The sequence below is a fragment of the Oncorhynchus mykiss genome, chromosome 13 (assembly GCF_013265735.2).
Source record: "Oncorhynchus mykiss isolate Arlee chromosome 13, USDA_OmykA_1.1, whole genome shotgun sequence".
Taxonomy (NCBI): Eukaryota; Metazoa; Chordata; class Actinopteri; order Salmoniformes; family Salmonidae; genus Oncorhynchus; species Oncorhynchus mykiss.
Genome location: NC_048577.1, coordinates 3,233,003 through 3,247,859, shown reverse-complemented (window position 1 = coordinate 3,247,859; position 14,857 = coordinate 3,233,003). Strand labels below are relative to the sequence as shown.

Sequence of the window (14,857 nt, the reverse complement as noted above, 5' to 3'; positions counted from 1 at the left end):
TGCAGTTGTGGAATGTCTTATGTGATCCTTCCTTAACCTATAGGATGTCCCGCCCAGTTGACTACTTCAAAATGGTGACAGTCATCAACGTTGCTGCCCATGCTACAACTGTATTTTGGGCAATAGAGTCCTCTATACAACACATGTAACTGAGGAAGTGATATGTCCCAACTTATATTTAAGCAATAGTGCATGTGGGTGTTGTGGTATATGGCCAATATACCACGACTAAGGGCTGTTCTTAGGAACAACACTTCGCGGAGTACAGCCATTAGCCGTGGTATATTATCCATATACCACAACCCCCCCACCCCCCACCCCGAGATACTTTATTGCTATTATAAACTGGTTACCAACGTAAATAAAGCAGTAACAAATACAGGTTTTTTTTTTGGCCTGTAGAACTGATCAATCAGAACTCTGACCTGAGGAGTTGTGATTCAACAGGAAGGGCAACAGGAACTGTTTGTAGATCATGTGACCCTGCGTTTCATACATCTGCTCGTCCTCCTGGTCCATCAGCTTCATTTGTTCACTCAGCTCCTCCACACTGTGGAACCATAGATATAGTATTAGTAGTGTTACTCACAGGGCTTGGATGTATTAGTGTTAGGTTAGGTTAGGTTTAGTGTTACTCACAGGGATTGGTAGATGTTTTAGTGTTAGGTTAGGTTAGGTTTAGTGTTACTCACAGGGCTTGGTAGATGTAATAGTGTTAGGTTAGGTTAGGTTTAGTGTTACTCACAGGGCTTGGTAGATGTATTAGTGTTAGGTTAGGTTAGGTTTAGTGTTACTCACAGGGCTTGGTAGATGTAATAGTGTTAGGTTAGGTTTAGTGTTACTCACAGGGCTTGGTAGATGTAATAGTGTTAGGTTAGGTTAGGTTTAGTGTTACTCACAGGGCTTGGTAGATGTATTAGTGTTAGGTTAGGTTTAGTGTTACTCACAGGGATTGGTAGATGTTTTAGTGTTAGGTTAGGTTTAGTGTTACTCACAGGGCTTGGTAGATGTAATAGTGTTAGGTTAGGTTAGGTTTAGTGTTACTCACAGGGATTGGTAGATGTAATAGTGTTAGGTTAGGTTTAGTGTTACTCACAGGGATTGGTAGATGTTTTAGTGTTAGGTTAGGTTTAGTGTTACTCACAGGGCTTGGTAGATGTAATAGTGTTAGGTTAGGTTAGGTTTAGTGTTACTCACAGGGCTTGGTAGATGTATTAGTGTTAGGTTAGGTTTAGTGTTACTCACAGGGCTTGGTAGATGTATTAGTGTTGAGTTAGGTTAGGTTTAGTGTTAGTCACAGGGCTTGGTAGATGTAATAGTGTTAGGTTAGGTTTAGTGTTACTCACAGGGCTTGGTAGATGTAATAGTGTTAGGTTAGGTTTAGTGTTACTCACAGGGCTTGGTAGATGTATTAGTGTTAGGTTAGGTTTAGTGTTACTCACAGGGCTTGGTAGATGTATTAGTGTTAGGTTAGGTTAGGTTTAGTGTTACTCACAGGGCTTGGTAGATGTATTAGTGTTAGGTTAGGTTTAGTGTTACTCACAGGGCTTGGTAGATGTTTTAGTGTTAGGTTAGGTTAGGTTAGGTTTAGTGTTACTCACAGGGCTTGGTAGATGTATTAGTGTTAGGTTAGGTTTAGTGTTACTCACAGGGCTTGGTAGATGTTTTAGTGTTAGGTTAGGTTAGGTTAGGTTTAGTGTTACTCACAGGGCTTGGTAGATGTATTAGTGTTAGGTTAGGTTTAGTGTTACTCACAGGGCTTGGTAGATGTATTAGTGTTAGGTTAGGTTTAGTGTTACTCACAGGGCTTGGTAGATGTATTAGTGTTAGGTTAGGTTTAGTGTTACTCACAGGGCTTGGTAGATGTATTAGTGTTAGGTTAGGTTAGGTTTAGTGTTACTCACAGGGATTGGTAGATGTAATAGTGTTAGGTTAGGTTAGGTTTAGTGTTACTCACAGGGCTTGGTAGATGTATTAGTGTTAGGTTAGGTTAGGTTTAGTGTTACTCACAGGGCTTGGTAGATGTAATAGTGTTAGGTTAGGTTAGGTTTAGTGTTACTCACAGGGCTTGGTAGATGTAATAGTGTTAGGTTAGGTTAGGTTTAGTGTTACTCACAGGGCTTGGTAGATGTATTAGTGTTGAGTTAGGTTAGGTTTAGTGTTACTCACAGGGCTTGGTAGATGTAATAGTGTTAGGTTAGGTTTAGTGTTACTCACAGGGCTTGGTAGATGTAATAGTGTTAGGTTAGGTTAGGTTTAGTGTTACTCACAGGGCTTGGTAGATGTAATAGTGTTAGGTTAGGTTAGGTTTAGTGTTACTCACAGGGCTTGGTAGATGTAATAGTGTTAGGTTAGGTTTAGTGTTACTCACAGGGCTTGGTAGATGTATTAGTGTTAGGTTAGGTTAGGTTTAGTGTTACTCACAGGGATTGGTAGATGTAATAGTGTTGAGTTAGGTTAGGTTTAGTGTTACTCACAGGGATTGGTAGATGTAATAGTGTTAGGTTAGGTTTAGTGTTACTCACAGGGCTTGGTAGATGTAATAGTGTTAGGTTAGGTTTAGTGTTACTCACAGGGCTTGGTAGATGTATTAGTGTTAGGTTAGGTTTAGTGTTACTCACAGGGCTTGGTAGATGTATTAGTGTTAGGTTAGGTTAGGTTTAGTGTTACTCACAGGGCTTGGTAGATGTATTAGTGTTAGGTTAGGTTAGGTTTAGTGTTACTCACAGGGCTTGGTAGATGTTTTAGTGTTAGGTTAGGTTAGGTTTAGTGTTACTCACAGGGATTGGTAGATGTAATAGTGTTAGGTTAGGTTAGGTTTAGTGTTACTCACAGGGCTTGGTAGATGTTTTAGTGTTAGGTTAGGTTTAGTGTTACTCACAGGGCTTGGTAGATGTATTAGTGTTAGGTTAGGTTTAGTGTTACTCACAGGGCTTGGTAGACGGGGCAGGTGAAGTTCTTGGTGCTGAGGCAGGAGAGAAGGCCGGGGGGGACGGAGGGAAGCAGGGGCTTCAGTTTGATCTGGAACCAGAGCCTGATGAAGTCTGGGTCGTTGAGATTCTCCTGGGTCAGAGCCGGGGAGTCTGCCTGGCCAAACACCTCCTGGAAGTGGTGCGCCACCTCACTGAAGTTCTGTATGGGGAAGATAAAATATTAGACATGGTCTAATTCATTTTGTGAGATCGGCAGCATAACTCTACAGTGTACATATCATGGTAAATGACCATTTGAGTTATAATTAATTCCACACTTATTAACATTATGTCCAAATTTTTAAGACCTCAAATATGATCTAATGTCCAAATAAGTCCCCTAATGATTGGTTGAGGCTTACCGCGGTGGAGAACTTCTGGACCAATGAGTTGAGCCGCCCGGTCAGCTCCACGACAAGACGCATAACAGTCTCCTCGGACAATGTCAAGTTGCTACGGGCAACACAGTGCAGGACGCGCGCCACTTTCTCCACCGCATTGGTCAACTAGAGCAAGAGAGAGGGAGATATGGAAAGTTTGAATTATTCTCATGATTATTATTTGTTGTAATTGCTGTTAATATGATTAGCGCTATTAACGTTATCCTTATTATTCCATTATTAATGTCTTATTTGACCATCGTTGATAGATTAGATAGATGATTAGATGAGTTTATTAGTCACATAGACAGGGTAGCAGATGTAATCGCAGGGTACAGTGTTAATTCTTATACTCCGAGCTCCAACAGTGCAGGTCAAAAAATGTTTCACTTTGACAATGTAAGTTTTTTTTACATTTCCACGTCAACAAAGTATGTTGAATTGAAGAAAAAAAGAGGAATTTAATTGAAAGAGATCACGCGAGAACGAGATGTTGAGAGGTTGTCATGACATGTAGTCACCAGTAGGTGTCTCTGTACTCCTCTAATTCTACCTATATCAGTCAGAGGCCAACTATTATTGAAGCGAGAGAATCCTCGGTATCAAACATACTAATATAATATATATAATGTAACTAATATAACAGCTATTGCCATAACGATTTTGGCCGTGTTCCAGCATTATTTTTTATTTATTTTTATTTAACTCGGCAAGTCAGTTCAGAAAAAAATTCTTATTTACAATGATTACGTTGCAGACGCATGCCAGATCTCACAACACCTGGATAGGTGTTTAACGTATCAGCTAACCCCATCATATGTGATGTGATGCCGAACTGCTCTGTCGATTTGCCCGGGGTAGGACCTCATTGTAAATAAGAATTTGTTCTTAAATGATTTGCCTATTTAAATTAAGATTACATTTTTTTTTTTAAATCTATATATTTTTTAAAGGATGCAATGCAACACCTGTAATGTAATCGCCCTGGAATGTAACTTACACGAACTATAGATGACATGATATATAGATGACATGATATATAGATGATATGATATATAGATGATATGATATATAGATGACATGATATATAGATGACATGATATATAGATGACATGATATATAGATGACATGATATATAGATGACATGATATATAGATGACATGATATATAGATGACATGATATATAGATGATATGATATATAGATGACATGATATATAGATGACATGATATATAGATGACATGATATATAGATGACATGATATATAGATGACATGATATATAGATGACATGATATATAGATGACATGATATATAGATGACATGATATATAGATGACATGATATATAGATGACATGATATATAGATGACATGATATATAGATGATATGATATATAGATGACATGATATATAGATGACATGATATATAGATGACATGAACTATAGATGATATGATATATAGATGACATGATATATAGATGACATGATATATAGATGATATGATATATAGATGACATGATATATAGATGATATATAGATGACATGATATATAGATGACATGATATATAGATGATATGATATATAGATGACATGATATATAGATGACATGATATATAGATGACATGATATATAGATGACATGATATATAGATGATATATAGATGACATGATATATAGATGACATGATATATAGATGATATGATATATAGATGACATGATATATAGATGACATGATATATAGATGACATGAACTATAGATGATATGATATATAGATGGCATGATATATAGATGACATGAACTATAGATGATATGATATATAGATGACATGATATATAGATGACATGATATATAGATGACATGATATATAGATGACATGATATATAGATGACATGATATATAGATGACATGATATATAGATGACATGATATATAGATGACATGATATATAGATGGCATGATATATAGATGACATGAACTATAGATGATATGATATATAGATGACATGATATATAGATGACATGATATATAGATGACATGATATATAGATGACATGATATATAGATGATATGATATATAGATGACATGAACTATAGATGACATGATATATAGATGACATGATATATAGATGACATGAACTATAGATGACATGATATATAGATGACATGATATATAGATGACATGAACTATAGATGATATGATATATAGATGACATGATATATAGATGATATGATATATAGATGACATGATATATAGATGACATGATATATAGATGATATGATATATAGATGACATGATATATAGATGACATGATATATAGATGACATGAACTATAGATGATATGATATATAGATGACATGAACTATAGATGATATGATATATAGATGACATGATATATAGATGATATGATATATAGATGACATGATATATAGATGACATGATATATAGATGACATGATATATAGATGACATGATATATAGATGATATGAACTATAGATGATATGATATATAGATGACATGATATATAGATGATATGATATATAGATGATATGATATATATATGACATGAACTATAGATGATATGATATATAGATGACATGATATATAGATGATATGATATATAGATGACATGATATATAGATGACATGATATATAGATGACATGATATATAGATGACATGAACTATAGATGATATGATATATAGATGACATGATATATAGATGATATGATATATAGATGACATGATATATAGATGACATGAACTATAGATGATATGATATATAGATGACATGATATATAGATGACATGAACTATAGATGATATGATATATAGATGACATGATATATAGATGACATGATATATAGATGACATGATATATAGATGATATGATATATAGATGATATGATATATAGATGACATGATATATAGATGACATGATATATAGATGACATGATATATAGATGACATGAACTATAGATGATATGATATATAGATGATATGATATATAGATGATATGATATATAGATGATATGATATATAGATGATATGATATATAGATGACATGATATATAGATGATATGATATATAGATGATATGATATATAGATGACATGATATATAGATGACATGATATATAGATGACATGAACTATAGATGATATGATATATAGATGACATGATATATAGATGACATGAACTATAGATGATATGATATATAGATGACATGATATATAGATGACATGAACTATAGATGATATGATATATAGATGACATGATATATAGATGACATGATATATAGATGACATGATATATAGATGACATGAACTATAGATGATATGATATATAGATGACATGATATATAGATGATATGATATATAGATGATATGATATATAGATGACATGATATATAGATGACATGATATATAGATGACATGAACTATAGATGACATGATATATAGATGACATGATATATAGATGATATGATATATAGATGACATGATATATAGATGACATGATATATAGATGACATGATATATAGATGATATGATATATAGATGACATGATATATAGATGACATGATATATAGATGATATGATATATAGATGATATGATATATAGATGACATGATATTAGATGATATGATATATAGATGACATGAACTATAGATGACATGATATATAGATGACATGATATATAGATGACATGATATATAGATGACATGATATATAGATGACATGATATATAGATGATATGATATATAGATGATATGATATATAGATGACATGATATATAGATGATATGATATATAGATGATATGATATATAGATGGCATGATATATAGATGACATGAACTATAGATGATATGATATATAGATGGCATGATATATAGATGACATGATATATAGATGACATGAACTATAGATGACATGAACTATAGATGATATGATATATAGATGACATGATATATAGATGATATGATATATAGATGACATGAACTATAGATAGATGACATGAACTATAGATAGATGACATGATATATAGATGACATGATATATAGATGACATGATATATAGATGACATGAACTATAGATGACATGAACTATAGATGACATGATATATAGATGACATGAACTATAGATAGATGACATGATATATAGATGACATGATATATAGATGACATGATATATAGATGACATGAACTATAGATGACATGAACTATAGATGACATGATATATAGATGACATGATATATAGATGACATGAACTATAGATGATATGATATATAGATGACATGAACTATAGATAGATGACATGAACTATAGATAGATGACATGATATATAGATGACATGAACTATAGATGACATGAACTATAGATGATATGATATATAGATGACATGAACTATAGATAGATGACATGAACTATAGATAGATGACATGATATATAGATGACATGATATATAGATGACATGATATATAGATGACATGAACTATAGATGACATGAACTATAGATGACATGATATATAGATGACATGATATATAGATGACATGAACTATAGATGATATGATATATAGATGGCATGATATATAGATGACATGATATATAGATGACATGATATATAGATGACATGAACTATAGATAGATGACATGAACTATAGATAGATGACATGAACTATAGATAGATGACATGATATATAGATGACATGATATATAGATGACATGATATATAGATGACATGATATATAGATGACATGATATATAGATGACATGATATATAGATGACATGATATATAGATGGCATGATATATAGATGACATGATATATAGATGACATGAACTATAGATAGATGACATGAACTATAGATAGATGACATGATATATAGATGACATGAACTATAGATAGATGACATGATATATAGATGACATGATATATAGATGACATGATATATAGATGACATGAACTATAGATGATATGATATATAGATGACATGATATATAGATGACATGATATATAGATGACATGATATATAGATGACATGATATATAGATGACATGAACTATAGATGATATGATATATAGATGACATGATATATAGATGACATGATATATAGATGACATGATATATAGATGACATGATATATAGATGACATGATATATAGATGACATGATATATAGATGGCATGATATATAGATGATATGATATATAGATGACATGATATATAGATGACATGATATATAGATGACATGAACTATAGATAGATGACATGATATATAGATGACATGAACTATAGATAGATGACATGAACTATAGATAGATGACATGATATATAGATGACATGATATATAGATGGCATGAACTATAGATAGATGACATGATATATAGATGACATGATATATAGATGGCATGAACTATAGATAGATGACATGATATATAGATGGCATGATATATAGATGATATGATATATAGATGACATGATATATAGATGACATGATATATAGATGACATGAACTATAGATAGATGACATGATATATAGATGACATGAACTATAGATAGATGACATGAACTATAGATAGATGACATGATATATAGATGACATGATATATAGATGGCATGAACTATAGATAGATGACATGATATATAGATGACATGATATATAGATGGCATGAACTATAGATAGATGACATGATATATAGATGGCATGATATATAGATGATATGATATATAGATGACATGATATATAGATGACATGATATATAGATGACATGAACTATAGATAGATGACATGATATATAGATGACATGAACTATAGATAGATGACATGATATATAGATGACATGAACTATAGATAGATGACATGAACTATAGATAGATGACATGAACTATAGATAGATGACATGATATATAGATGACATGAACTATAGATAGATGACATGAACTATAGATAGATGACATGATATATAGATGACATGATATATAGATGACATGATATATAGATAGATGACATGAACTATAGATAGATGACATGAACTATAGATAGATGACATGATATATAGATGACATGATATATAGATGACATGATATATAGATGGCATGATATATAGATGACATGATATATAGATGACATGATATATAGATGACATGATATATAGATGACATGATATATAGATGACATGAACTATAGATAGATGATATGAACTATAGATGACATGATATATAGATGACATGATATATAGATTATATGATATATAGATGATATGATATATAGATGATATGATATATAGATGACATGATATATAGATGATATGATATATAGATGATATGATATATAGATGACATGATATATAGATGACATGATATATAGATGACATTATATATAGATGATATGATATATAGATGATATGATATATAGATGATATGATATATAGATGACATGATATATAGATTATATGATATATAGATGATATGATATATAGATGATATGATATATAGATGACATGATATATAGATGATATGATATATAGATGATATGATATATAGATGACATGATATATAGATGACATGATATATAGATGACATTATATATAGATGATATGATATATAGATGATATGATATATAGATGATATGATATATAGATGACATGATATATAGATGACATGAACTATAGATGATATGATATATAGATGATATGATATATAGATGATATGATATATAGATGACATGATATATAGATGACATGATATATAGATGATATGATATATAGATGACATGAACTATAGATGATATGATATATAGATGATATGATATATAGATGATATGATATATAGATGACATGATATATAGATGACATGATATATAGATGACATGAACTATAGATGATATGATATATAGATGACATGAACTATAGATGATATGATATATAGATGACATGATATATAGATGACATGATATATAGATGACATGAACTATAGATGATATGATATATAGATGACATGAACTATAGATGATATGATATATAGATGACATGAACTATATATAGATGACATGATATATAGATGACATGATATATAGATGACATGATATATAGATTATATGATATATAGATGATATGATATATAGATGATATGATATATAGATGACATGATATATAGATGATATGATATATAGATGATATGATATATAGATGACATGATATATAGATGACATGATATATAGATGACATTATATATAGATGATATGATATATAGATGATATGATATATAGATGATATGATATATAGATGACATGATATATAGATGACATGAACTATAGATGATATGATATATAGATGATATGATATATAGATGATATGATATATAGATGACATGATATATAGATGACATGATATATAGATGATATGATATATAGATGACATGAACTATAGATGATATGATATATAGATGATATGATATATAGATGATATGATATATAGATGACATGATATATAGATGACATGATATATAGATGACATGAACTATAGATGATATGATATATAGATGACATGATATATAGATGATATGATATATAGATGACATGATATATAGATGACATGATATATAGATGACATGAACTATAGATGATATGATATATAGATGACATGATATATAGATGACATGATATATAGATGATATGATATATAGATGATATGATATATAGATGATATGATGTATAGATGACATGAACTATAGATGACATGATATATAGATGATATGATATATAGATGACATGATATATAGATGGCATGATATATAGATGACATGATATATAGATGACATGATATATAGATGGCATGATATATAGATGACATGATATATAGATGACATGATATATAGATGACATGATATATAGATGGCATGATATATAGATGACATGATATATAGATGACATGATATATAGATGGCATGATATATAGATGACATGATATATAGATGACATGATATATAGATGGCATGATATATAGATGACATGAACTATAGATGACATGATAGATGGCATGATATATAGATGACATGATATATAGATGACATGATATATAGATGGCATGATATATAGATGACATGATATATAGATGACATGATATATAGATGACATGATATATAGATGACATGATATATAGATGACATGATATATAGATGACATGATATATAGATGACATGATATATAGATGACATGAACTATAGATAGATGACATGAACTATAGATAGATGACATGATATATAGATGACATGATATATAGATGACATGATATATAGATGGCATGATATATAGATGACATGATATATAGATGACATGATATATAGATGGCATGATATATAGATGACATGATATATAGATGACATGAACTATAGATAGATGACATGAACTATAGATAGATGACATGATATATAGATGACATGATATATAGATGACATGATATATAGATGGCATGATATATAGATGACATGATATATAGATGACATGATATATAGATGACATGAACTATAGATTACATGATATATAGATGACATGAACTATATATGACATGATATATAGATGGCTGTAACTACTCACCCCACATGACTTCTCCTCTAGGGTGATGCTACATATGTCTTGGGGCATAGTGTGATTATATATAGATGGCTGTAGCTACTCACCCCACATGACTTCTCCTCTAGGGTGATGCTACATATGTCTTGGGGCATATTGTCATTGTCCATGCTGTCCATGTCTGAGTTCAGGTAGCTACGGAGACATAATAGAGACAATTAACATAGAACACAACACAGATCTTCAGTAACGGTCAGTAAATATCATGATCAGTGACTTTCTTGCATCAGCTATGGTACTATGTTTGGTACTAGCTACATCTGGGAGTATGGTACTATGGTTGGTACTAGCTACATCTGGGAGTATGGTACTATGGTTGGTACTAGCTACATCTGGGAGTATGGTTTTATGTTTGGTACTAGCTACATCTGGGAGTATGGTACTATGGTTGGTACTAGCTACATCTGGGAGTATGGTTTTATGTTTGGTACTAGCTACATCTGGGAGTATGGTACTATGGTTGGTACTAGCTACATCTGGGAGTATGGTACTATGTTTGGTACTAGCTACATCTGGGAGTATGGTACTATGGTTGGTACTAGCTACATCTGGGAGTATGGTACTATGGTTGGTACTAGCTACATCTGGGAGTATGGTTTTATGTTTGGTACTAGCTACATCTGGGAGTATGGTACTATGGTTGGTACTAGCTACATCTGGGAGTATGGTACTATGTTTGGTACTAGCTACATCTGGGAGTATGGTACTATGTTTGGTACTAGCTACATCTGGGAGTATGGTACTATGTTTGGTACTAGCTACATCTGGGAGTATGGTTTTATGTTAGCTACTAGCTACATCTAGGAGTATGGTTTTATGTTTGGTACTATGTTGGACATGTTAGCTACTAGCTACATCTAGGAGTATGGTTTTATGTTTGGTACTATGTTGGACATGTTTGGTACTAGCTACATCTGGGAGTATGGTACTATGTTTGGTACTAGCTACATCTGGGAGTATGGTACTATGTTTGGTACTAGCTACATCTGGGAGTATGGTTTTATGTTAGCTACTAGCTACATCTAGGAGTATGGTTTTATGTTTGGTACTATGTTGGACATGTTAGCTACTAGCTACATCTAGGAGTATGGTTTTATGTTTGGTACTATGTTGGACATGTTTGGTACTAGCTACATCTGGGAGTATGGTTTTATGTTTGGTACTATGTTGGACATGTTAGCTACTAGCTACATCTAGGAGTATGGTTTTATGTTTGGTACTATGTTGGACATGTTTGGTACTAGCTACATCTGGGAGTATGGTTTTATGTTTGGTACTATGTTGGACATGTTTGGTACTAGCTACATCTGGGAGTATGGTTTTATGTTTGGTACTATGTTGGACATGTTTGGTACTAGCTACATCTGGGAGTATGGTTTTATGTTTGGTACTAGCTACATCTGGGAGTATGGTACTATGGTTGGTACTAGCTACATCTGGGAGTATGGTACTATGTTTGGTACTAGCTACATCTGGGAGTATGGTACTATGTTTTGGTACTAGCTACATCTGGGAGTATGGTTTTATGTTTGGTACTAGCTACATCTGGGAGTATGGGACTATGTTGGACATGTGTGGTTTTATGTTAGCCTCACCTGTCAGCATGTTTGACACTATAATTGGGACTATTTGCCTCTTAAATGAGAGGAGGGGGGGGGGGGGGTGAGCCAACCTAGGGAATAGTTACAGGGGAGAGGGGGGGGGGGGGGATGAGCCAACCTGGGGAATGGTTACAGGGGAGAGAGGGGGGGGGGGGTGGTGAGCTAACCTGGGGAATAGTTACAGGGGAGAGGGGGGGGGGGGGTGAGCCAACCTGGGGAATAGTTACAGGGGAGAGGAGGGGGGGATGAGCCAACCTGGGGAATAGTTACAGGGGAGAGGGGAGGGGGGGGGGGTGAGCCAACCTGGGGAATAGTTACAGGGGAGAGGGGGGGGGGGATGAGCCAACCTGGGGAATAGTTACAGGGGAGAGGAGGGGGAGGGGGGTGAGCCAACCTGGGGAATAGTTACAGGGGAGAGGAGGGGGAGAGGGGGGGGGATGAGCCAACCTGGGGAATAGTTACAGGGGAGAGGAGGGGGAGGGGGGTGAGCCAACCTGGGGAATAGTTACAAGGGAGAGGAGGGGGGGGGGGGGGGGGTGAGCCAACCTGGGGAATAGTTACAAGGGAGAGGAGGGGGGGGGGTGAGCCAACCGAGGAGAGGGACGGGAGCTACACTGTTACACCGGGTCTTTTGGCTCTACGTTTGAGACTACCTATGTTTCTGTCTCTAGTGCTGTATTTGTCAGTATCTTTAGTGAACATTTTACTCACAACACTTTGTGGAAAACGGCCTTGAGGCTGCCAGGTATGTGCGTCTGGTCGGTGGGCAGGACACGGCGGAGAACAGGCACCACTACATGGTCATACCAGTCCTCTACGTCCAATATGTCCTCCGTCCAGTCTTCTGGCTCGTCTTCCTGGGACCTGTAGTTCCCGGCCAGCTCGGCCAGAGTCCAGTTCAACACAACCTGAGTTAGAGTGGTGCTCCTGATCTCAGACAGGGACTTCTGTGGAGGGGGAAGACAGACGGGGTTAGAGAGTGAGACAGGTTTATCTATGGAGGGGGAAGACAGACGGGGTTAGAGAGAGACAGGTTTATCTGTGGAGGGGGAAGACAGACGGGTTAGAGAGAGAGACAGGTTTATCTATGGAGGGGGAAGACAGACGGGGTTAGAGAGAGACAGGTTTATCTGTGGAGGGGGAAGACAGACGGGATTAGAGAGAGACAGGTTTATCTGTGGAGGGGGAAGGCAGACGGGGTTAGAGAGAGACAGGTTTATCTGTGGAGGGGGAAGGCAGACGGGTTAGAGAGTGACAGGTTTATCTGTGGAGGGGGAAGACAGACAGGAT

The 14,857-nt window shown here is 33.9% G+C and overlaps 1 protein-coding gene across 1 annotated transcript in view; it reads right to left on the bottom strand.

Moving 5' to 3' along the window:
* LOC110489381 overlaps positions 1-14,857 on the bottom strand; it is a 124,968-nt gene that overhangs the window by 78,059 nt on the left and 32,052 nt on the right. Inside the window, exons 11-15 of the mRNA XM_036942553.1 lie at positions 14,279-14,514; positions 12,014-12,101; positions 3,335-3,478; positions 2,930-3,132; positions 426-550 (exon numbers count right to left, since the gene is read on the bottom strand). Of these exons, the coding sequence (XP_036798448.1) occupies positions 426-550; positions 2,930-3,132; positions 3,335-3,478; positions 12,014-12,101; positions 14,279-14,514 (796 nt within the window). The remainder of the gene's footprint in view (positions 1-425; positions 551-2,929; positions 3,133-3,334; positions 3,479-12,013; positions 12,102-14,278; positions 14,515-14,857) is intronic.